The sequence below is a fragment of the Gigantopelta aegis genome, chromosome 1 (genome assembly GCF_016097555.1).
Source record: "Gigantopelta aegis isolate Gae_Host chromosome 1, Gae_host_genome, whole genome shotgun sequence".
Classification (NCBI taxonomy): Eukaryota; Metazoa; Mollusca; class Gastropoda; order Neomphalida; family Peltospiridae; genus Gigantopelta; species Gigantopelta aegis.
The window spans coordinates 23,177,441-23,198,986 of NC_054699.1; the positions used below are offsets into that span (position 1 = coordinate 23,177,441).

At 35.8% G+C, this 21,546-nt stretch overlaps 1 protein-coding gene and 1 long non-coding RNA gene across 2 annotated transcripts in view; one reads left to right on the forward strand and one right to left on the reverse strand.

Annotated features, from left to right (window-relative positions):
• LOC121371290 overlaps positions 1-7,902 on the forward strand; it is a 48,582-nt gene extending 40,680 nt beyond the window's left edge. The window contains exon 11 of the mRNA XM_041497118.1: positions 7,781-7,902. Within this exon, the coding sequence (XP_041353052.1) occupies positions 7,781-7,902 (122 nt within the window). The remainder of the gene's footprint in view (positions 1-7,780) is intronic.
• A 1,934-nt stretch (positions 7,903-9,836) lies between these two features.
• On the reverse strand, positions 9,837-13,148 carry LOC121372423. Its single transcript, XR_005957925.1, has 2 exons — positions 12,905-13,148; positions 9,837-10,246 (listed from the first exon to the last, which is right to left on the reverse strand). It is a non-coding gene; the product is annotated as an uncharacterized LOC121372423 (long non-coding RNA).
• Between the last annotated feature and the right edge of the window lie 8,398 nt (positions 13,149-21,546).

Below are 21,546 nucleotides of genomic sequence, written 5' to 3' on the forward strand. Positions count from 1 at the left end.
CGATCACACTGGCCCGAATGACATTCCGTTTGTTTTCCGAATAGGAATTTGGGTATTCGGGGAGCGAACGGATCATATTCGGGAAGCATTCGGTGTGTTCTAGGAGCATACTGGCTGTTCGGCTCCGTACAAATGCATACGGAACGGCATTCGGTAGCTCCAAAAATTTGTTGTGCATGTTCAAAATAATTTTCATCGACCATCCGAATGTGGCATGTACGGAAAACGTTCGGGAAGCATGCGTTTAGTTCTTGGTGCATTCGGAATGAAAATTTGGAGGTGCTGGGTTCCGTATGCTTTCCGAACACCCCGAATGGACCTAGAACATGACGAATGCTTTCCGAACGTTTTCAGTATCCTTTCCGGATTTTTTTTCATTTATGCCGCCGAATGTATAACGAATAGCCAGAACCCTTCCAGTATTCTTTCGGAACATTTTCCGAACTCCTCGTACACTTCCAGAATGCACAGTATGTTCCGTATGCTTTCCGAACACCCCGAATGGACATAGAACATGACGAGCCCTTTCCGAACCCTTGCGGGAAAGCATGCGGAAAGAGTTCGGTCCATTCTAGGTCGATTCGCCGTGTTCGGAAAGCATACGGAAAGTGTTCGGAAAGGAAACCTTTCGAAGTCAACATGCGGGAAGTATTCGGTCTATTCTGAAACCATTCTGAAACCATACTGAAAACATTCGGAAAACAAACGGAAAGCATTTGATGATACATTGGGGAAAACACATTCGGAGGGACATTCGGCCAGTTTAAAAAATCACACCACTTTCGTATACGGAAAACAAACGGAAGCTCATTCGGGCCAGTGTGATCTCCCCATTACTGTATTATTTGTATTTGCGTTCGAACTGATTTGGATACAAGGGAAAAATAATGAAACTATTATCCAGCAAATACTTATCACACAATAGGCACATACGTTCAGGATGACACTCGGGCAAATCAGATGGCGAATGGACTAGCCTTCTTAGTCTACGTCCACTGCCACTTAAAGGTACTTCGCCCTAAACCAAAGGAATTTATTTCGAGATAATCTGCATTAATCTACTCATAAGTAAAACTATAACAGTTTGAAAGTAACAATCGATGTAACATATGGTGATAATGAATCTGTCATTATTTTATTCAATACAGTATCTCCGCATAAGATCGATTCCAAAAGAAGATATGATTGAGTCACAAGGGTATGTAGCCATGACGCATTGTCAAGTTATTTGTCTACAGAAGGGAACTGGTCATGACCATAATGTATGGTCCCAGCTTCATCTGTAGAAGGACTGTCACTTTACTGCGTAGAACTCCTATAAACAGAATGCGTTTACGGATGCGAATTGAATCATATTTTAAAACATTGGCTCCAATTAATTTGAGGTCGATGTACCTTTAATGCAACGTAAAACGAAGACGTTGTGTACGTGTACGTTCCTTTACTGAGATACCAGTTATAACCAAGCGAGGAAGGTGGGGCACAACAGACCAGAAGGTATACTTGATGATTTGTCCATTTAGCCTTGTTGAGTGTCGTGGTTTAGTTGAATGCAAGGTGTTGCCTTTCTTTTTCTCACTGTTCACTTGAAAATCCTGGAATGAATGAATGAATGAATGAATGAATGTTTAACGACATCCCACCCCACCACGAAAAATAACATCGGCTATTGGGTGTCAAACTATGGTAAATGCAAAAACAATGTGATTTTGAAAATCCTAGCTTCAGCTAATTTGTTTACCTCATTACTATATATTATACTGACGTCCAAAAGAACCTATACCAAGAATAAATTATTTTAATTCCTTCATAATACGGATAATGAAAATGAAATGATGATTAAATATGTCTCCCAAACACAACGAATTGTATCTAATGACATAAAGCTCATGAAAGTGTTAATTTTCAGTAAAAAAGTGCATTTTTAAATAACGACGTTTCCACTTGTCGAACGAAATGCACGTGCTAAACTGGCATACAAATCTGCTTGACAAGGCGGAGACATGTTGATCAGAGACGCATATTTTGTTCAAACATTTTGTGGGTCAGTCTCCACTTGAAGATCAGTCTGATGGCAATTAACACTGTTTTGACGACTGTGTCACGAGAGCCCACACATAAAAGGCAGATTTTTGACAGACATATACAGTGTTTCCTGCAATTGCAGACCTAGCTGACAACTGAAACATTATAATCGGTTTTGGGAATCTGGTAGCTCGAGGTGGATTTTGGTAGCCAAAACACCTGAGACTGATTTTTGTAATAGTTGTAATTAGCTACTTACTGTCAGGTATTTCAGAAGACCAGGTCACCCGTACACTGTTTTGCTGCGAAAACAGTTCTGAAGAAAAGGAATATGTGTTGTAATTTTGTCTTTCAATGTAAAACATATGAACAACAGAGACAGACTCTATGTAATTCCTTACATCATTTTCAACCAATAGATTTACAATTACTGTTATATTCGAAGCACATTAAACGATGCTACTAATAAAGAAATATTTACTTGTGTTCAAATATACATCAAACAAACTCATCGTTTTGATTAATAGATTATAATTTAAATTACCGTATGGATTATTTGTAAGTGTGATGACGAGTTTGACTGCACTTGAAATACTATTTGTGTAATCTTTTGCATGACTATTTTTTCTTCTTTTTCGTTTCATATTTTTTGTATATATATACAGAACTTCACATACGTTGTTTTCGCTTCCTATTTATTGCACGAGTCTATTGTGCGCAAGAATATATACCACGAAACCGTGTAGGAGTCGAGTGGTATGTTCTTTCGCAAAATAAGCAAGTGAAGGATGTGAAGTTCTGTATTTATTACATACCTTCTTACATGTTTTATAAAAACGGTTTTTAATTTAACGTCATAACAACACTTTGCTAAATCTATGATCAAAACTCCTTTCATGGATTTGCTTAACATTAAGAATCATACTTTGCAGCAGTCTTGTGTAATGTTTCAAATACGATGTGACGTCATTTGTAAAACATATATGACGTCAGTAAATAAGGCGCTAACTGCAGTAAAAATAAAAAGGGAATTCCCTATTTAAAAGTTCCGGCCCAGATTGTACATATGTGTAATACAAAATAAATTTATTAGTAAGATTGAATAGGTATGTAATAAAATATATTTCCTTCCACTGGTTATCCTTGACTTTTTAAATGTAGTCTAAATTTACAGCTATGTAATATAGGTCACAATGCATATTGTATGTATATAGAAGAGGGCCTCGTAAGTTGTCAAACGTGTGCCCAAATATTTTGTTCTTTGTACAATAAAATATGTTTTCTATCAACAATATTTTCATGTTATTGTTTTCATATCATCTTTCACATTTCTTCCTGCCCCAATAAAATCCGTGTATACTGCAAATTATCCATCCATACATTAAATACTGCCTAACCGCAATATCTAGTGAAGTAGTAAAATGTTAGGTACATATTTTCTTTATATAAATGCATATACAAATTAATTTTGAAGAAAAAGACATCAATGCAACTAGTTCTTTGTAATGATAAAACAGTAAACATATAAAACTAAAGGTTTTTTTTAATGACACCACTACAGCACATTTCTTTATTAATCATCTGCTATGGGATGTGAAACGTTCATTAAATTTTAACACCAACTCTTAGAGGAAACCTGCAACATGTTCCATTAAAAGCAAGGAATCTTATATATACATTTTCTCACAGACAGTGAAACACGTATCACAGTATTTGATGTAGAAGTCGTAGGGCACTGGTTGGGACAGGGAAAAAGCCAGTCAGAGAAGTATACAAATTATACTCGTTTCTATGCCAGAGACAGCCTGTCCAGACACGCATTTTTTGGTCAAATACTCTGTCGGTCAGTTTCCACTTGGAGATCAGAGTCTGAGGTCAATTAACACTGTTTGCACGACTGTGTCACGAGAAGCCACATATAAAAGGCAGATTTTCGATACTGACATATACAGTGTTTCCTGTAATTGCAGACCTAGCTGACAACTGAAACAATATAATCGTTTTTGGGAATCTGGTAGAGACAGACTCTATGTAATTCCTGACATCATTTTCAACCAATAGATTTACAATTACTGTTATATTCGAAGCACATTAGACGATGCTAATAATAAAGAAATATTTACTTGTGTTCAAATATATATATATATATATATATATATATATATATATATATATATATATATATATAAACTCATCGTTTTGATTACTAAATTATAATTTAAATTACCATATGGATTATTTGCAAGTGTGATAACGAGTTTGACTGCACTTGAAGTACTATTTGTGTAATCTTTTGCATGACTATTTCTTCTTTTTTTTGTTTCATATTCTTTTGTATATAATATATTTCCTTCCACTGGTTATCTTTGACTGTTTAAATGTGGTTTAAATGTACAGCTATGTAATATAGGTCACAATGCATATTGTATGTATATAGAAGAATGAATGAATGAATGAATGTTTGTTTAACGACACCCCAGCACAAAAATACATATCGGCCATTGGGTGTCACAAATGGTAAGTATATGGAAATATTATTTATATATATTCATGTAAAACCACAGTGTAAGGAGCTGTGGGTAAAAAGTACAATACAACACACAAAATCAAGGTAAGTACACCTCAAAACTTTGTATAGAAGTCAAAGTGCCTCAAAAAACCCACAATTAATTCTGGGTGGAATTCAAAAGATTGCAAAACATTTCTGTCGCCAAATACATCATTTCTCGTCGGCTTGAGATGATCACACTCCACCAAAATGTGACGCACAGTCAGTGCACACTGACAATGTTCACACTGAGGGGGAGGGTCCTTCTTTAAAATATATGAATGCGTCAAATATGTATGGCCGATGCGGGCACGGCACAAGACTACTTCATCCTTCCTGCATCGCCTGTAGGATGACTGCCACTCCCCCAGGACCGCCTTTACAGAATGAAGCTTATTCGCAACCGCACCGTCCCAATCATCTTGCCAAGTCGAAAAGATATATTGGTTAATATGAAATTTAAAATCACTGTAGGGGACACCAACATGGACACGGGGCAAGTTCAAAGCAGACTTGGCCGCAACATCTGCCTTTTCGTTACCCTTAATGCCAACATGGCTGGGTACCCAACAAAATATAACATCTTTATTGGCAATTGATAAAAAGACACACTTTCGTATCACCATCCCAACTAAGGGATGCTCCAATTTCATGTACTGTAGAGCTTGGAGACACGAAAGTGAGTCTGTAAAAATAATATACTTGGATGCACATGAATCCTTAATCTGTTCCAGGGCTTTAATCATTGCACAAATTTCAGCAGTAAAGATTGATGCTGAATCGGGCAATCTCATGGAAATTATTGCGTCTGATGGAAAAACTGTAGCACAAGCCACAGAATTCCCATCCCGTGATCCGTCTGTGTAAACAGGAATGTAATCACAGTACCTCTCTTGTATTTCCATGAAATGTTGTTTATAAATAACTGCAACTGTGCGATCTTTTTTTAGATGCACAAGATCGAATACACTTTTTGGTAGTTTGATACACCAAGGTGACAAAGTAAAATATGAAGGAGTTTCCAAAATGTCTGTTAAATCAATGTTGGAATCTGATAAAAACTGCTTAATGCGAAGACCAAATGTTCGAATCGCATTCGGTTTCGCATCAAATAACTTCATATATTTATTATCAAACACCGCATTGTGTGCAGGATGTTTTGGCATTGACTTAATCTTTGTAGCATACTGCAGAGAAAGCTTTGCACGTCTAGCACCCAAACTAGGTTCGTGTGCATCGACGTACAAGCTCTCCCCAGGAGATGTTTTGAAAGCACCACGACAAAGCCTAAGTCCCTGGTTGTGTATAGGATCTAGCATTTGCAAGTAAGACCCATACACAATGCACCCATAATCAAGTTTAGACCGAACTAAAGATCTATAGAGTCGGAGCATAACCTTTCGATCTGCTCCCATTCAGTCTTGCCAATAACTTTTAAGATATTGAGGGCCTTTAAGCCCTTCTTTTTCACATATTGTAAATGAGGAACAAAAGATAGCCTCCTGTCAAAAAGAACCCCCAGAAATTTGGTCTCCTCCACAACTGGAACCGAAGTTTTGTCCAGAAACAGCTGAGGATCTAAATGGTGACCTCTTTTCTGGCAGATATGCATACAGACAGACGGTTTTCGACTTTGAGAATCGAAATCCATTGTCAGTTGCCCATTGTTGAAGTTTATTCAAACAAAGCTGCAACTGACGTTCAATGATACCCATACTGGACGACCTGTAGCAAATCTGAAAATCGTCGACATATAACGAGCTATCAACGCCAGGTTTTAAACACTGGGTGATGCTGTTAATTTTCACGGAAAATAAAGTTACTGACAGGATGCTACCTTGAGGCACACCCATCTCTTGGGAGTGAGAATCGGATAACGTAGATCCCACTCGTACCTTGAAAGACCTATTCTGTAAGAAATTTGAGATACGGGCCTGGTAACTTGTCAAACGTGTGCTCGATTCTTTTGTTCTTTGTACAATCAAATATGTTTTCTATCAACAATATTTTCATGTTATTGTTCCAATATCATCTTTCACGTTTCTTCCTGCCCCAATAAAATCCTGGTATACTGCATATTATCCATCCATACATGAAATACTGCCGAATCGCGACATCTAGTGACGTAGTAAAATGTTAGGTACATGTTTTATTTATTATATAAATGCATATACAAATTAATTTTGAAGAAAAAGACATCAATGCAACTAGTTCTTTGTAATGATAAAACAGTAAACATATAAAACTAAAGGTTTTTTTAATGACACCACTACAGCACATTTCTTTATTAATCATCTGCTATGGGATGTGAAACGTTCATTAAATTTTAACACCAACTCTAAGAGGAAACCTGCAACATGTTCCATTAAAAGCAAGGAATCTTATATATACACCGACAGTGAAACACATATCACAGTATTTGTTGTAGAAGTCGTAGGGCACTGGTTGGGACAGGGAAAAAGCCAGTCAGAGAAGTATACAAATTATACTCGTTTCTATGCCAGAGACAGCCTGTCGAGAGACGCATTGTTTGGTCAAATACTCTGTCGGTCAGTTTTCACTTGGAGATCAGAGTCTGAGGTCAATTAGCACTGTTTGGACGACTGTGTCACGAGAGCCCACCTATAAAATGCAGACGTTTGACACTGACATATACAGTGTTTCCTGTAATTGCAGACCTAGCTGACAACTGAAACAATATAATCGTTTTGGGGAATCTGGTAGAGACAGACTCTATGTAATTCCTGACATCATTTTCAACCAATAGATTTACAATTACTGTTATATTCGAAGCACATTAGACGATGCTAATAATAAAGAAATATTTACTTGTGTTCAAATATATATATATATATATATATATATATATATATATATATATATATATATATATATATATATATATATATATAAACTCATCGTTTTGAATACTAAATTATAATTTAAATTACCATATGGATTATTTGCAAGTGTGATAACGAGTTTGACTGCACTTGAAGTACTATTTGTGTAATCTTCTGCATGACTATTTCTTCTTTTGGAAACCTGCAACATGTTCCATTAGAAGCAATGAATCTTTTATATACATTTTCTCACCGACAGTGAAACACATATCACGGTATTTAATGTAGAAGTCGTAGGGCACTGGTTGGGACAGGGGAAAAGCCAATCAGAGAAGTATACAAATTATACTCGTTTCTATGCCAGAGACAGCCTGTTCAGAGACGCATATTTTGCTCAAATATTCTGTCGGTCAGTCTGCACTTGGAGACCAGAGTCTGAGGGCAACTGACAGTTTGCAGGACTGTGTCACGAGAGGCCACACATAAAAGGCAGATTTTTGACACTGCCATATACAGTGCTTCCTGAAATTGCAGACCAGCTGACAACTGAAACAATATAATCGGTGTTGGGAATCTGGTAGCTTGAGGTGGATTTTGGTAGCGAAAAGTAAAGTTAAAAGATTTAGCCAGATTCCTTTGTTTTCATTTAACCAGATTAGTCGGAAATTATGATTCATGTGCACAGAGAAGCAAATCAGCGAGTAGTGGTGTACAGCTGGTGACCATGGGAATTCCTATTTTCTCTCTGTATGTCCTATTCCCTAATTTTGACATATATGTTGTCATTGAAGAAGTCTAGCATATCGCATGTCTGCTTCAGTATACTGTAGTCTTTACGAATTGTCAAGATCTGTGGAAGATACATGTAGTCACAAATGGGCCATTGATTAACAAATTGAATTTTTCCTTAAGGTTTTCCTTTCCGGAAGGGATTTAACAGTTCACTCTCACGCTTGGCCAATTGCATAGTCTTCAACAACGTCCATAATGATTTTATGATTTAAAGTTATAGTCCCAATTGATATTTCATTGTTCGGGATCAAACTGTCAAAGGTTGTGATTTTTAATGATTGAAAGATAACCTGTCATGACAGTAGTTGATATCAGAATCGTGAACGTTTACAGCCACAGGCAGTGGATGAAATATTGTGAAGACTGTTGGCAATATATTGAAATACCATCCTTGAAACCATAGCTTGATCATGGTATTGTTGTTCTTTGTGATTCAAGCTCAAAGACATTTGTACACCTACATGCCTCCAGTTATATCCAAAATGAAAGAAAATACAATTCAGCTTGAGATGATACGTCCTTGATGAAAAGTAGTTTTGAACTAGTGGCTCAAAAATATAAGACTTCGAAAATGCAATATCATCATGGGATACATATCATGGAAGACAACCGTCATTGGATATGAAATGATCTCACACACTTCAATACCTCCTCTATTTCACCATGGTGCATATCATGTTGCCGTGGCCAGCATTATATGGATGTGGACAAGAATGCAAGTGATCATTTAAAAAGACAGTCACCCATACTGATATTTGACCAGCCTCTATAATTAGGTTATTGTCAAAAGGACCCATTGGAAGAGGAATAAAAATATATTAAAATTCATTGGGAAGTCCTGGGGGCTTCAAGTAGAGGTAGTAGCTGTGATGACAGTCAGCTTACTGGAGGCAAGTGGATTAGTAGTAGAAGAAATTGTTATGCCTAGAACTGAAAATTCTTTCCTGTATACAGCACAAGTAGCACGTACAAAGCAAGTACACCACATCACTGCTGCTAATTTGTACATTCTGCAGTAATGGGCTGTTGGGACTTATGTGATGGAAATGACAAGACTACTATTTCAATACTTAGCGATTGTAATGTACATGGAACTGCATAATCCTGTCAATGTGTGTTCACTACAACATACCAACGTTTTAGTGTACCATGTTTATGATTCTTTGCATTAGACCACACCAAATACCGGGTATGCACGCTGGATTCCAGTCCATCTCAAGATATGGCCACTTCACGATGTTGAAGACATAACAGGTATTTTCATCTATCCAGTCTGACTAAGCACGTGAACAGAATAATGCACGCATTATTGTAAGTGTATACTGACTATTTATCATATATTGGTGGTGTGTAATCATCTTGGACCAACGAGAAGAGATACATTTAGTAGATAAAATGTGATGGAATCATTTCGATGCCATCGTGAACTTATCGTAATATACTTACTGTGGTACTTATACTTTTGTATATAAATCTATGTATGTACTAGTCAAGTCTGACATATATGCAACAGATATTCATATATCTATACATATATACCATTCATACCATACATCCATATATACTTACATATAATAGGGCACACACACACACACACACACACACACATATAGGGATAATTGCTATTATTACTGAAAGTATTTAATATATATAGGTACATTGATTGCAAGTCTCGCCACGTTCATTTCTTTTTTTTCATATTCCATAACACAAGTACACTCTAAAGTTCTGAGTATTTTGATTCGACACTCATCATGTAAATCTGGATATTTGTCTTTAAGGGCTGTAATAATTCCTGGCGTATTGACTTCTTTTAGTAGAGCAATCCATTTGACAGTGTTTGTCATAGCCGAGTACTTGTAGTCAGAATGTGATGGCAAACGGATCATGTTTTGTTTCAGCACGGAGTCAGCGAGATGTTTAACCTGAACTTCCTCTCTTACTCGGCAGGCGAGACATATGCTGAGAACAGTTTGACTAGGCTTTGCCATTTTAGCTTTTAACTTCTCAGCAAGATGTACGTGTGTCTTTTGAAGTGCTGTTACGAGACAAAGATAAACAGTCATGGGAGTGTTACAATGAATGAAACTAATAATAGGAAACTTTGATTTTAATATGAATTCACTTAAAACTATCAGTACTACCGGTATACCATTTGTTAATAATGCATAGAAACAGTGTAACCAGTCCATAAAACTATCAATCTGCTCATTAGGCAATTATAACATACATCCTATATTTTCACCTGCGCCTCGACGAGAATAAATACACACCAAAGAATGTTGTTGTAATTGTGTGTGTGTGTGTGTGTGTGTGTGTGTGTTTTGTAATTGTTTGCGTGTGTGTGTGTGTTGTAATTGTGTGTGTGTATATCTGTGTGTGGGTTTGTTGTTATTTTTATTGGTTTTTGTTTGTTTGTTTCCTGTTGTTGGGTTTTTGTTTGTTTGTTTGTTTGTTATTGTTATTGTTGTTGTTGTTTTTCTAATGGACAATGCTCGATGTGTGGTATTTTCAATGTCCGAATAATATCAAATAAAAAACAAAATTTCACTCCCTCCATTTTGAAAAAGATGAACATTTGGAATTTAATTTATGTCTTTACTACCATGCTATCGTTATCTATATAATATGTTTAACTGTACATTTAACTGGAATTTGTTTACCTCATATACTCCACTTTCGCTAGATATATACCAAAAATATGTCATGATAAACAATGTGTGAACTGATTCAGTTTGTGCCATATTTGATCCATGTGACTGCAGTTTGAATGTTCCATACAACATTATAGTAATGTAGACTACAATTAAAGAGACATTCCTGAGTTTGCTCCAATTTTTAAGATGGTATCGACTAACAGATACTTTTTTTGATGATTGTAATTACATATCAAATATATTTTTTTGCATAAAATATTAGTGGCTGTATATTAAACATGTTTCTGACCTTCTAATATTTGTCCTAGGTTAAATTTCATTTTATTTCCTAAAATATTTTGTTTCGTGCATACGAATTTATTTGAAGACAAAATCCAGTTTGGGACGACCAGAAACGACCAGAAACACATTGAATATACAAACACTGGTATTCTAAACAAGAAAATATATTTAATATGTAAGCTTAATAGTAGAAATATTTTATTAGTTGGAAACATCTTACAATGCAGCAAATAAGAATGTCCCTTACATACAAGATTACGACATGGATGTAGCCCTTTAAACGCTGATTTATACAGACCCTTCAAGTAACTGTGGATACAGGTTAGAAAACAATGTCCATTTTTTCTTTCAATGTAAAACATATGAACAGCAGAAACAGACTCTATGTAATTCCTGACATCATTTTCAACGAATAGATTACAATTACTGTTATATTCGAAGGACATTAAACAATGCTAATAATAAAGAAATATTTACTTTTGTTCAAATATATATCTCAAACAAACTCATCATTGTGATTAATAAATTAAATTTTAATTACCATATGGATTATTTATAAGTGTAATAACGAGTTTGACTGCACTTGAAGTATTATTTGTGTAATCTTTTGCATGACTATTTCTTCTTTTTTTTGTTTCATATTCTTTTGTATATAATATATTTCCTTCCTATGGTTATCCTTGACTATTTAAATGTAGTTTAAATTTACAGCTATGTGATATAGGTGACAATGCATATTGTATGTATATAGAAGAGAGTCTGGTAAGTTGTCAAACGTGTGCCCGATCGTTTGTTCTTTGTACAATAAAATATGTTTTCTATCAATAATATTTTCATGTTATTGTTTCCATGTCATCTTTCACGTTTCTTCCTACCCAATAAATTCTTTGTATACTGCATATTATCCATCCATACATTAAATACTGCCGAACCGTGACATCTAGTGAAGTTGTAAAATGTTAGGTACATGGTTTATATATTATATAAATGCATATACAAATTAATTTTGAAGAAAAAGACACCAATGCAACTAGTTCTTTGTAATGATAAAACAGTAAACAAATTATAAAACTAAAGTTTTTTTAATAACACTACTACAGCACATTTCTTTATTAATCATCTGCTATGGGATGTGAAACGTTCATTAAATGTTAACACCAACTTTTAGAGGAAACCTGCAACATGTTCCATTAAAAGCAAGGAAACACATATCACAGTATTTGATGTACAAGTCGTAGGACACTGGTTGGGACAGGGAAAAAGCCAGTCAGAGAAGTATACAAATTATACTCGTTTCTATGCCAGAGACAGCCTGTTCATTTCTGCTATGGGATGTGAAACGTTCATTAAATTTTAACACCAACTCTTAGAGAAAACTTGCAACATGTTCCATTAGAAGCAAGGAATCTTTTATATACATACAGGGAAAAAGCTAGTCAAAAAAGTATACAAATTATACTCGTTTCTATGGCAGAGATAGCTTGTCCAGAGACACATTATTTGTAAAATATACTGTCAGTCACGTTCCACTTGTAGATCAGAGCCTGAGGGCAATTAACACTGTTGTCCCTGATATGAAAGCTCACACACGAAAATCAGGATTTTGACACTGACATATACAGTGTTTCCTGTAATTGTAGAACTAGTTAACAACTGCAAAAATGTATTCAGCTTTGGGAAGCTGGTAGCTCGAGGTGGATTTTGGTAGCCAAAACACCTCAGATTGATTTTGGTAATAGTTGTAATTAGTCACTTACTGTCATCATTTTTAGAAGGCAAGATCACCGGTACACTTCTGTGCTGTGAAAGTGGTTCTAAACAAAAGGAAACATGTGTTGTCATTTTTTTATGATTGTGTTACTATCTTACTATATAACTGACAACAAGATTCAGTTAAATCGTCTTTAACTGATACATTTAATGGAAACAGTAAACATTTAATAAACGTTTTAAAGATGTCATAAACATACTAAATATGTATTAAATGTTGCAAAGGGTTAAGAAATAGTTCCGTCATTTAACAAATACGTGTCAGGATTAAAGAAATATTTCCAAACATTTCGGAAAAAATTAGAAAATATAAAATGTATCACTGGGAATTTGCTTTAAAAAGTTAATTGACTACAATACCACCAAATTTAGTATATTTTAAGAATATTTCTTTTACTATAGAAATTAAATAAACAAATTAAATTTACAGAAAAAGATGTGACAACAGCTTAATACTTTCTATACTTTACAGACACCATATGTAAAATTAAAAAACCCAGTAATTTTCTTATAGTCCTTAATTGATCACTTAATGTTTTTTTGTTTCAGAAGACGACACTTTCACTAGAGGTTTACTACGCAATTCAGAATCAACTGAACATTTTGTCTTGTCTGGATCTTCTGCTGGTCAAAGTGTTTTTTAAGAAACAACACTTTGATTATAGTTCGTAGTTACTATCTTTTTCAAACATTGGCATTTTTTGTCAAACTTCATACCATTAATATCTTCGTGAAAGAAACTCGTTATATATTCAAAATAGTATGACAGAATAAATATTGATGAACATTTTAGAAATATTAGTAGTTAGAACATTTAATGTTAATTTTATATAAGAAAAAACATTTAATGAAGTAGTATAATGTCGGTACATGTTTTATTTATTATATAAATGCATATACAATTTGAATGAAAAAGGAAAAACATTTGTTGTCATTTTTTTATGACAGTGTCACAAGTCAAGGGTAATCAGAGTAGAATGTGATTTTAAAGTGATTATTTGTAGATTTACTTTACTATGTTAATTGGAACACATGTGGTATTTTTAGTTGTACATATGAAGTTTATGGTATAAATACTTATTATCAATTATACGGTAATACAGGTTGTACAGTTGAGAGAAATGGAATAAATTAGTCATAGCTTGGATCATGAAACTTAAAGTTTCTTGGTATGAGATTAATTAGGCAAGGTAGGAATTTGTATTGTTATAGCTTGCAGCAGGAGTGAGTGGTTGGTAACTGAAAAGCTGAATGTGTGAATAAAAGAGGTGACTTAGTTATTGTTTGGAGCAATGTGATTTATTTTTGAACAGTGAACAAGATTTGTGCAAGTTGAACAGAAGTTTGTGAAAGACTTTGGTGTTTATAGTTCGGGTTATTGCTTAACCCACTGTAAGAGGTAAATGTCATAGCTGGTGCAGCAGTAGTGTCTACTGAGAGATGTAGAGGTGGCTTGCCTGTATGAAGATTTACCGAGAGATGTAGAGATGGCTTGCCTGTATGAAGATGTGGCTGAGAGTTGAGCTTGTGGAGGTTTGGTGAATTCATGGAGGAGTGGTACACGAGAGAGTACAGTGCGGTGGTAATGTAGAAATGAAGTTCCATGTGTGGGCTATTTATTAGCCATGTTCGAGTTACACAGAAAACAACGGATTGTTGTTTTGTAATATTATTATTATACTGTGCAAGTATAATAATGGAGGTGTGGTGAATTCGGAAGGTGAAGAAAAGGATGAGTTGTGCAATTAGTTCATGACTGTATTAGTTAACAACGTGCTCATGTATGTGTTGAAACATTAGCAGTTAATGGAAGAAAGTGGTACATGCAATACTGCTTAATTAGTTAATATAAATAAGTGACTTTGGGTATTATAAAATGAAGATATATGAAGTCATAAGTAGACACTGACATTTTATTTTGAATACGTAATATTTTAAATATTACGTGGTGTTATATGTGTGATGTGACATATACTTAAGACATTGAGTAGTATTTGTGTGTAGTTAATATTGATTAGTGTGGTGATCATCTGTACTAAGATGGTGACTGGTGAAATTAGTTAAATGTGTGATGGAGAGAAAGGTTTGGGTGTGAGGGGTTGTGTTAGTGTGCATTGATGTATGATGAATAGGCCTATGGTTTGAGTAATGATTGAAATGTGTGAGTGTATATGATTGTTATTTCCTCATGTAAATAAATGTAGCAAACTTACTTTGGTTTTATGTGTTGTTTGTTTTAGTTATCTAATCACTTGTCACAGACAGTGTTACAATATATCTATATAATTGACAATAAGATTTATTTTGTTAAATCCTCTTAAACTGATACATTTAACACAGTGAACATTTAATAAATGCTTGAAATATGTAATAAACATTCCAGATATGTAATAAATGTCGGAAAAAGTCAATAAATATTGCTGTCATTTAACAAATACTTGTCAGGATTAAATAAATATTTCCAATTATTACCCGTATGGGCTCAAATATACGGTGTAATATCGTTTCGATCCCTGCACAATGTGCAGATTGCTTCTACAGCCACTGATTGGCTGGCTTAAAAATCATGACGTTTGGTTGGTTGCGTGCCATGGCCGGAACTTCACTTTCATTCATATAATGTTTCCATTCATGAGTCAGATTACACATACGTTATACGATCTACAAAGATTTACAAAAACAAATGAACTCATTTGTTTCGTAAACATGAAATGGTATATTTTCATAAACAGCGGCTTTAGTAATATACAAAAATAATTATTTTCAAATGCAACTACAGTTGTATTATTTTGTACTGTAAATATTTAGCTGTAAAAGAACTCCGTTATGCTATGACGTCACTTACATTACGTCATGTAATGCGCGTAATACTATATGACGTAATGGCTGATGGCTTTGTTGTAGACTGCAGAGGAATTTCCCACTGCGCATGCTGTAACCTCGCCGTGCTGCAGGGGTGTAACGTTCTTTTTGAGAATGGCCAATACAGCACACCACACCTTTTGGGGCGCCTTGTTGGCCGTGAGGTGCGACCCGTGAAGATGGATGATGGGATCCTGGTGATTGAGTTGGGGCATGTCTGCGGGTATGACTTCTGACAATACATTACTTTGGTCAGGAGTTCATATAGACGGATCGTCAGGAAGGCCCGACCTGATCAATCGGCTGGTCACATCAAGCTCTAGAGCATACAACCCTTTGTTTTGTTGCATTAGCCAAGAACAAGCATTGCTTGACTGACCATTTGTATTTGTTGCTCTTGGGGCGGTGGCTAGAGTCAATCAGGTGATTTATTCTTTCTTATTGCCTGAGTATATCAACCATGTATCCCTGGCATGATTGTCTGGTGGTTATCCGCAGCTTCATGTCCCCTTGTTGGACTCGGTGGTGGGTGGGGAGCATGGGTGATGAATTACATGAACTAAATTATGGCTCAAACCACAACACTAACTTTTGATGGGACCCTGAAAAGGGTCCACACTGAAGTTTCAGACTCTTCGTCGTCAGATGAAGAGTCCATGACATTGCATGTTAAGAAATCTAAGGTGATTTCTTTGAAATCCTGGCCAAGGTTTCTTGTCATCGGGTCTTCCGATGATGGGGCCTTGATGAAACTGTCGCCTTTTGCCATACAAAAAGGGCTCCAATGCTTGGCTGGAGAGCCCAAAATTGTTAAGAAATTGAGGAATGGCTCATTGTTGGTTGAATGTTCAACAGAGTCATTCCAGAAATCTGCTCAAATCAAAAATGCTTTGCAACATTGCCATCAATGCGATTCCTCGTGCTACTCTTAATTCATCTAAAGGAGTAGTTCGGTCTAGAGACTTGGAAGGAGTTAGTGAGGATGAGATTTGCGAAAATCTCTCATCACAAGGTGTAGTGTCAGTTAAGCGGATAAGTGTTCACCGGAATAATGAACTTGTTCTGACGAATACTTTGATTCTAGTATTTAACACACCTAACCTTCCAGACTCTATTAAGGCAGGGTATTTGAGTATACCTGCTGTGCCATACATTCCTAACCCTTTACGGTGTTTTAAATGTCAAAAGTTTGGACACGGACAGAATACATATCGCAACAGATTGACATGTGCTCATTGTGGTCAATTTGACCATAACAGCAAAGGAATGTCAAAATGATGTGATATGTACCAATTGTAAGAGGAAACACTTTACGTACTCGCGAGAGTGCCCAAGGTGGAAAGTGGAAAAGCAGATACAGCAGGTGAAAGTAGAAAAGCAACTGTAATTCACTGATACTTGAAATATTGTAGATACTTCCACACATGTGGCAACAGGTAAATCCTATGCTGCAGCTGTGAAGGTTTCTACAATTAGTATACTATTCAGACTGACTTGACTTGGCCAATCAATGAGGATTAATTTAAGAAGATTTCTGATCTTGAAAGGGAACAAAAGCAAGCTGCAAAAGATGCTAATAACAAAGTTTCAAAATCTGCACAGGTGTCTTTGGATTCTGCAAATCCACCAAGAGGCTCATCTTCTGGGGAGCCAGGTCCCAGTAAGCCTCCGCCACGAAAAGACCCCCAAAACACAATAAGGATTCGGAATGACTGAAGAAATATGAAAAACAGTTGGTTACGACCAACAATCCTTTTGAAGCTTTAGCTGATGTGTATGATCAAATGGACATAGTGCCAGACGATTGTTCACAACCACAAATATCTCGCAAGACAAAGATAACTCCAGTAATTCCACCTAATGGCTAATTTAGTCATACAGTGGAATTGCCGTGGGCTTAGGCCCAATTTTGATGAATTAAGTCTTTTAATTCAAAAACATAATCCTCTTGCAGTGTGTCTTCAAGAAACGTTCTTGAAGGACACTGATCATATTACCATTAGAGGATTTATCCTTTATCATAAGTTTCAAGAAACAGAAAATAGAGCATCTGGGGGTGTTTCTATTCTTGTTAATGAAAACATACCTCAGAGTATAGTAACATTAAATACCAATTTACAAGCTGTGGCTGTAAAAGTCACGGCTCACAAAACTACTACTCTATGTTCGGTTTACTTGTCACCTCGTAATAATTTAAATTTTAATCCTAGGGACCTTCAAGATCTTCTTGACCAACTCCCTAATCCCTTTATCATTATGGGAGATTTTAATGGTCACCACACTTTGTGGGGATGCGAGGATGTTAACATTAGAGGAAAACAATTAGAAGACTTAATTTTCAAAAATGACTTGGTTTTATTTAATGATAAAAGTCATACATATTTTCATTCTGCAAGTGGTTCTTTCACTTCCATAGATTTAACCCTTCGTAGTCCTTCACCTTTTTCTTGATTTCTCCTGGAAAGTTGGTTCAGACCTTTGTGGTAGTGACCACTTTCCCATTATTTTAGAGAATGATGGACCTCCATCACTTGAAGGTGGAAGTTGGCGAAGGCAAACTGGGGTCAGTTTCAGCATCTATGCAGCACTCATCTGCAACAATTTGCCATTACTGATGCTGATGATCCCATGTCTTTGTTCACTTCCATCTTGAAGGACATTGCAGATGAAACTATTCCTAAGACTTCGGGAGTGCCAAAGCATTTCAATAAACCATGGTTTAATGATACGTGGAAGGATGCATTCAAAGAGCGAAACAGGTTACTTGAGATGTTCAAACGTGAACCTACTGGGGATAACCTGGATGCATTTCGTATTGCTAGGGCTAGGGTTCGAAGAGAGATTAAACAGAGTAAGAAATCATCTTGGAGAACTTTTGTCTCAAAGTTGAATTCACAAACATCAGTAAAATCTGTCTGGAATAGGATCCGTACAATCAAAGGTAAAGAATCCAGTAATACAGTTCATCATTTGTCTGTCAATGATATGGATGTCACGTCTCATCGTGACATTGCCAATGCATTGGCAGACAACTTTTCTCATAATTCATCTTCTGCTTTCAGTACAGATCTGTCAGAACTAAAGCTGAAAATGCTGAAGTATACAACAGGCATTTCTCTGTGGAGGAATTGCAGGATGCTCTTCGTAGAGCCCATGATACTTCAGTAGGACCAGATGAAATTCATTATCAGTTATTAAAGCATTTACCTGAATCATCTTTGATGGTTCTTTTGAATATTTATAATAACATCTGAATTTCTGGAGACCTTCCTTCTACTTGGGGGAAAGCAATTATCATTCCTATTCCCAAGCCTGGTAAGGATCCCCCAATCCTACTAGTTATCGCCCTATCACTTTGCAAGTTGCATTTGTAAAACCATGGAATGAATGATCAATCGTAGATTTCTCTGGTATCTAGAATTCCACAAATTGCTTACTAACGTGCAATGTGGGTTCAGATCTAGACGTAGCACCGTTGATCATCTTGTTAGATTTCAAACGTTTTGTAGGGAAGCTTTCATCCATAATCAGCACTTGGTTTCAGTGTTTTTTTATTTGGAGAAAGCTTATAATACCACGTGGAAGTATGGGATTTTAAACGACCTCCATGGCATGGGCCTAAGAGGTCGACTTCCTGTTTTTATTTCTCAATTTTAAAAAGATAAATATTTTAAAATCCGGGTGGGGTTAACTTTGTCCGACATTCACCCACAGGAGATGGGTGTGCCTCAAGGTAGTATCCTGTCTGTAACTTTATTTTCTGTGAAAATTAACAGCATCACCCAGTGTTTAACACCTGGTGTGGATTGCTCGTTATATGTCGATGATTTTCAGATTTCCTATAGATCGTCCAATATGAGTATCAATGAAGTTGCTGCTTTGTTTGAATAAACTTCATCAATGGGCAACTGATAATGGCTTTTGATTCTCAAAGGCAAAAACGGTTTGTATGCACATCTGCCAGAAAAGAGGTCTCCATTTAGATCCACAGTTGTTTTTGGACAAAAATCCAATTCCAGTTGAGGAGACTAAATTTCTGGGGGTCATATTTGACAGGAAGCTATATTTTGTGCCCCATCTCAAATATGTTAAAAAGAAGGGCTTAAAAGCTTTCAATATTTTAAAGGTTATTGGTAATACGGAATGGGGAGCAGACCGAACGGTCTGTATAGATATCTTGTGAGGACAAAACTAGATTATGGATGAAGTGTATGGGTCGGCACGCAAGTCTTACTTGCAGATGCTAGATCCTATACACAACCAGGGACATAGGCTTTGTCTTGGTGCCCCTGCGTGTGCTGTAACCTCACCGTGGTGCACGGGTGTAACATTCTCTTTGAGAATGGCCACTACAGCAGAAAATTGAAGTTTTGAGTAAAATTCAGTATCCGTAAAATTCTGTGATATTTGTGTTTTTGCACAGTTCTTTACACTGTTTTTGTTTAAGTCTTGAATTTTTATATTGATGTTGATCATCACTTTATTTATTTCCATAGTTTGACACCCAATAGCCGATGTATTTTTCGTGCTGGGGTGTCGTTAAACATTCATTCATTCATTCATTTGTCTTGGTGCATTTAGAACATCTCCTGTAGAGAGCTTGTACGTTGATACACACGAACCTTGTTTGGGTGCTAGACTGAATATGAAGATGGTGACCCTTAATTATGATGGTGATAGACGTGCACAGCTTTCTCTGTAGTATGCCAGCAAGATTAAATCATTACCAAAACATCCAACACATGATTCGGTGTTTGATAACAAATATATGAAGTTGTTTGATGCAAGGTCAAATGCTATTCGTACATTTGGTCTTCGCATTCAGTGGTTTTTGTCGCTTTCCAACATTGATTTAACCGACACTTTGGAAACTCCTTCATATTTTGTTTTACCACCTTGGTGTATTACACCACTTAAAGTTGTGTTTGATCTTGCGCATCGGAAGAAAGATCGTACAGATGCGGTTGCGACCAAGCTTCATGCCATCAAGCCAGTCTTGGGAGAGTGGCAGTCCTGCTATAGACAGTGCATGAAGGATGAGGTATTCTTGTGTAGTGCCCGTATCGGTCATACTTACTTGACCCATTCATTTATCTTGAAGAAAGATCCTCCACCTCAGTGTGAGCAGTCAGGGTTTTCTGACGATGCGACACATTTTGGTGGAGTGTAAGCATTTATCAGCAATATAAATTCCTTGTAGCGTTAGTTATTTTCTATACACATTAATGTTATAATTTATCATAAAAGATATACACATTAATTTTGTTGTCATTTCTTATGACAGTGTTACAATATATCTATATAATTGACAATAAGATTTATTTTGTTAAATCCTCTTAAACTGATACATTTAACACAGTGAACATTTAATAAATGTTTGAAATATGTAATAAACATTCCAGATATATTATAAATGTCGGAAAAGGTCAATAAATATTGCTGTCATTTAACAAATACTTGTCAGCATTAAAGAAATATTTAGAAAATGTAAAATATATCACTGGCAATTTGTTTTCAAAAATTAATTGACTATATTACCGCCACATTTAGTAAATTTTAAGAACATGCTTTACTATAGAAATTACATATTCAAATTAAATTTACAGAAAAACATGTCACAACAAGATAATACTTTCTATACTTTACAGACACCATATATACATTTAGAAAACAGTCAATTTCTAATAGTCCATAATTGATCACTTACTGTCTATACATTCAGCAGGCAACACTTTCACTATAGGTTTACTGCACAATTCAGAATCAA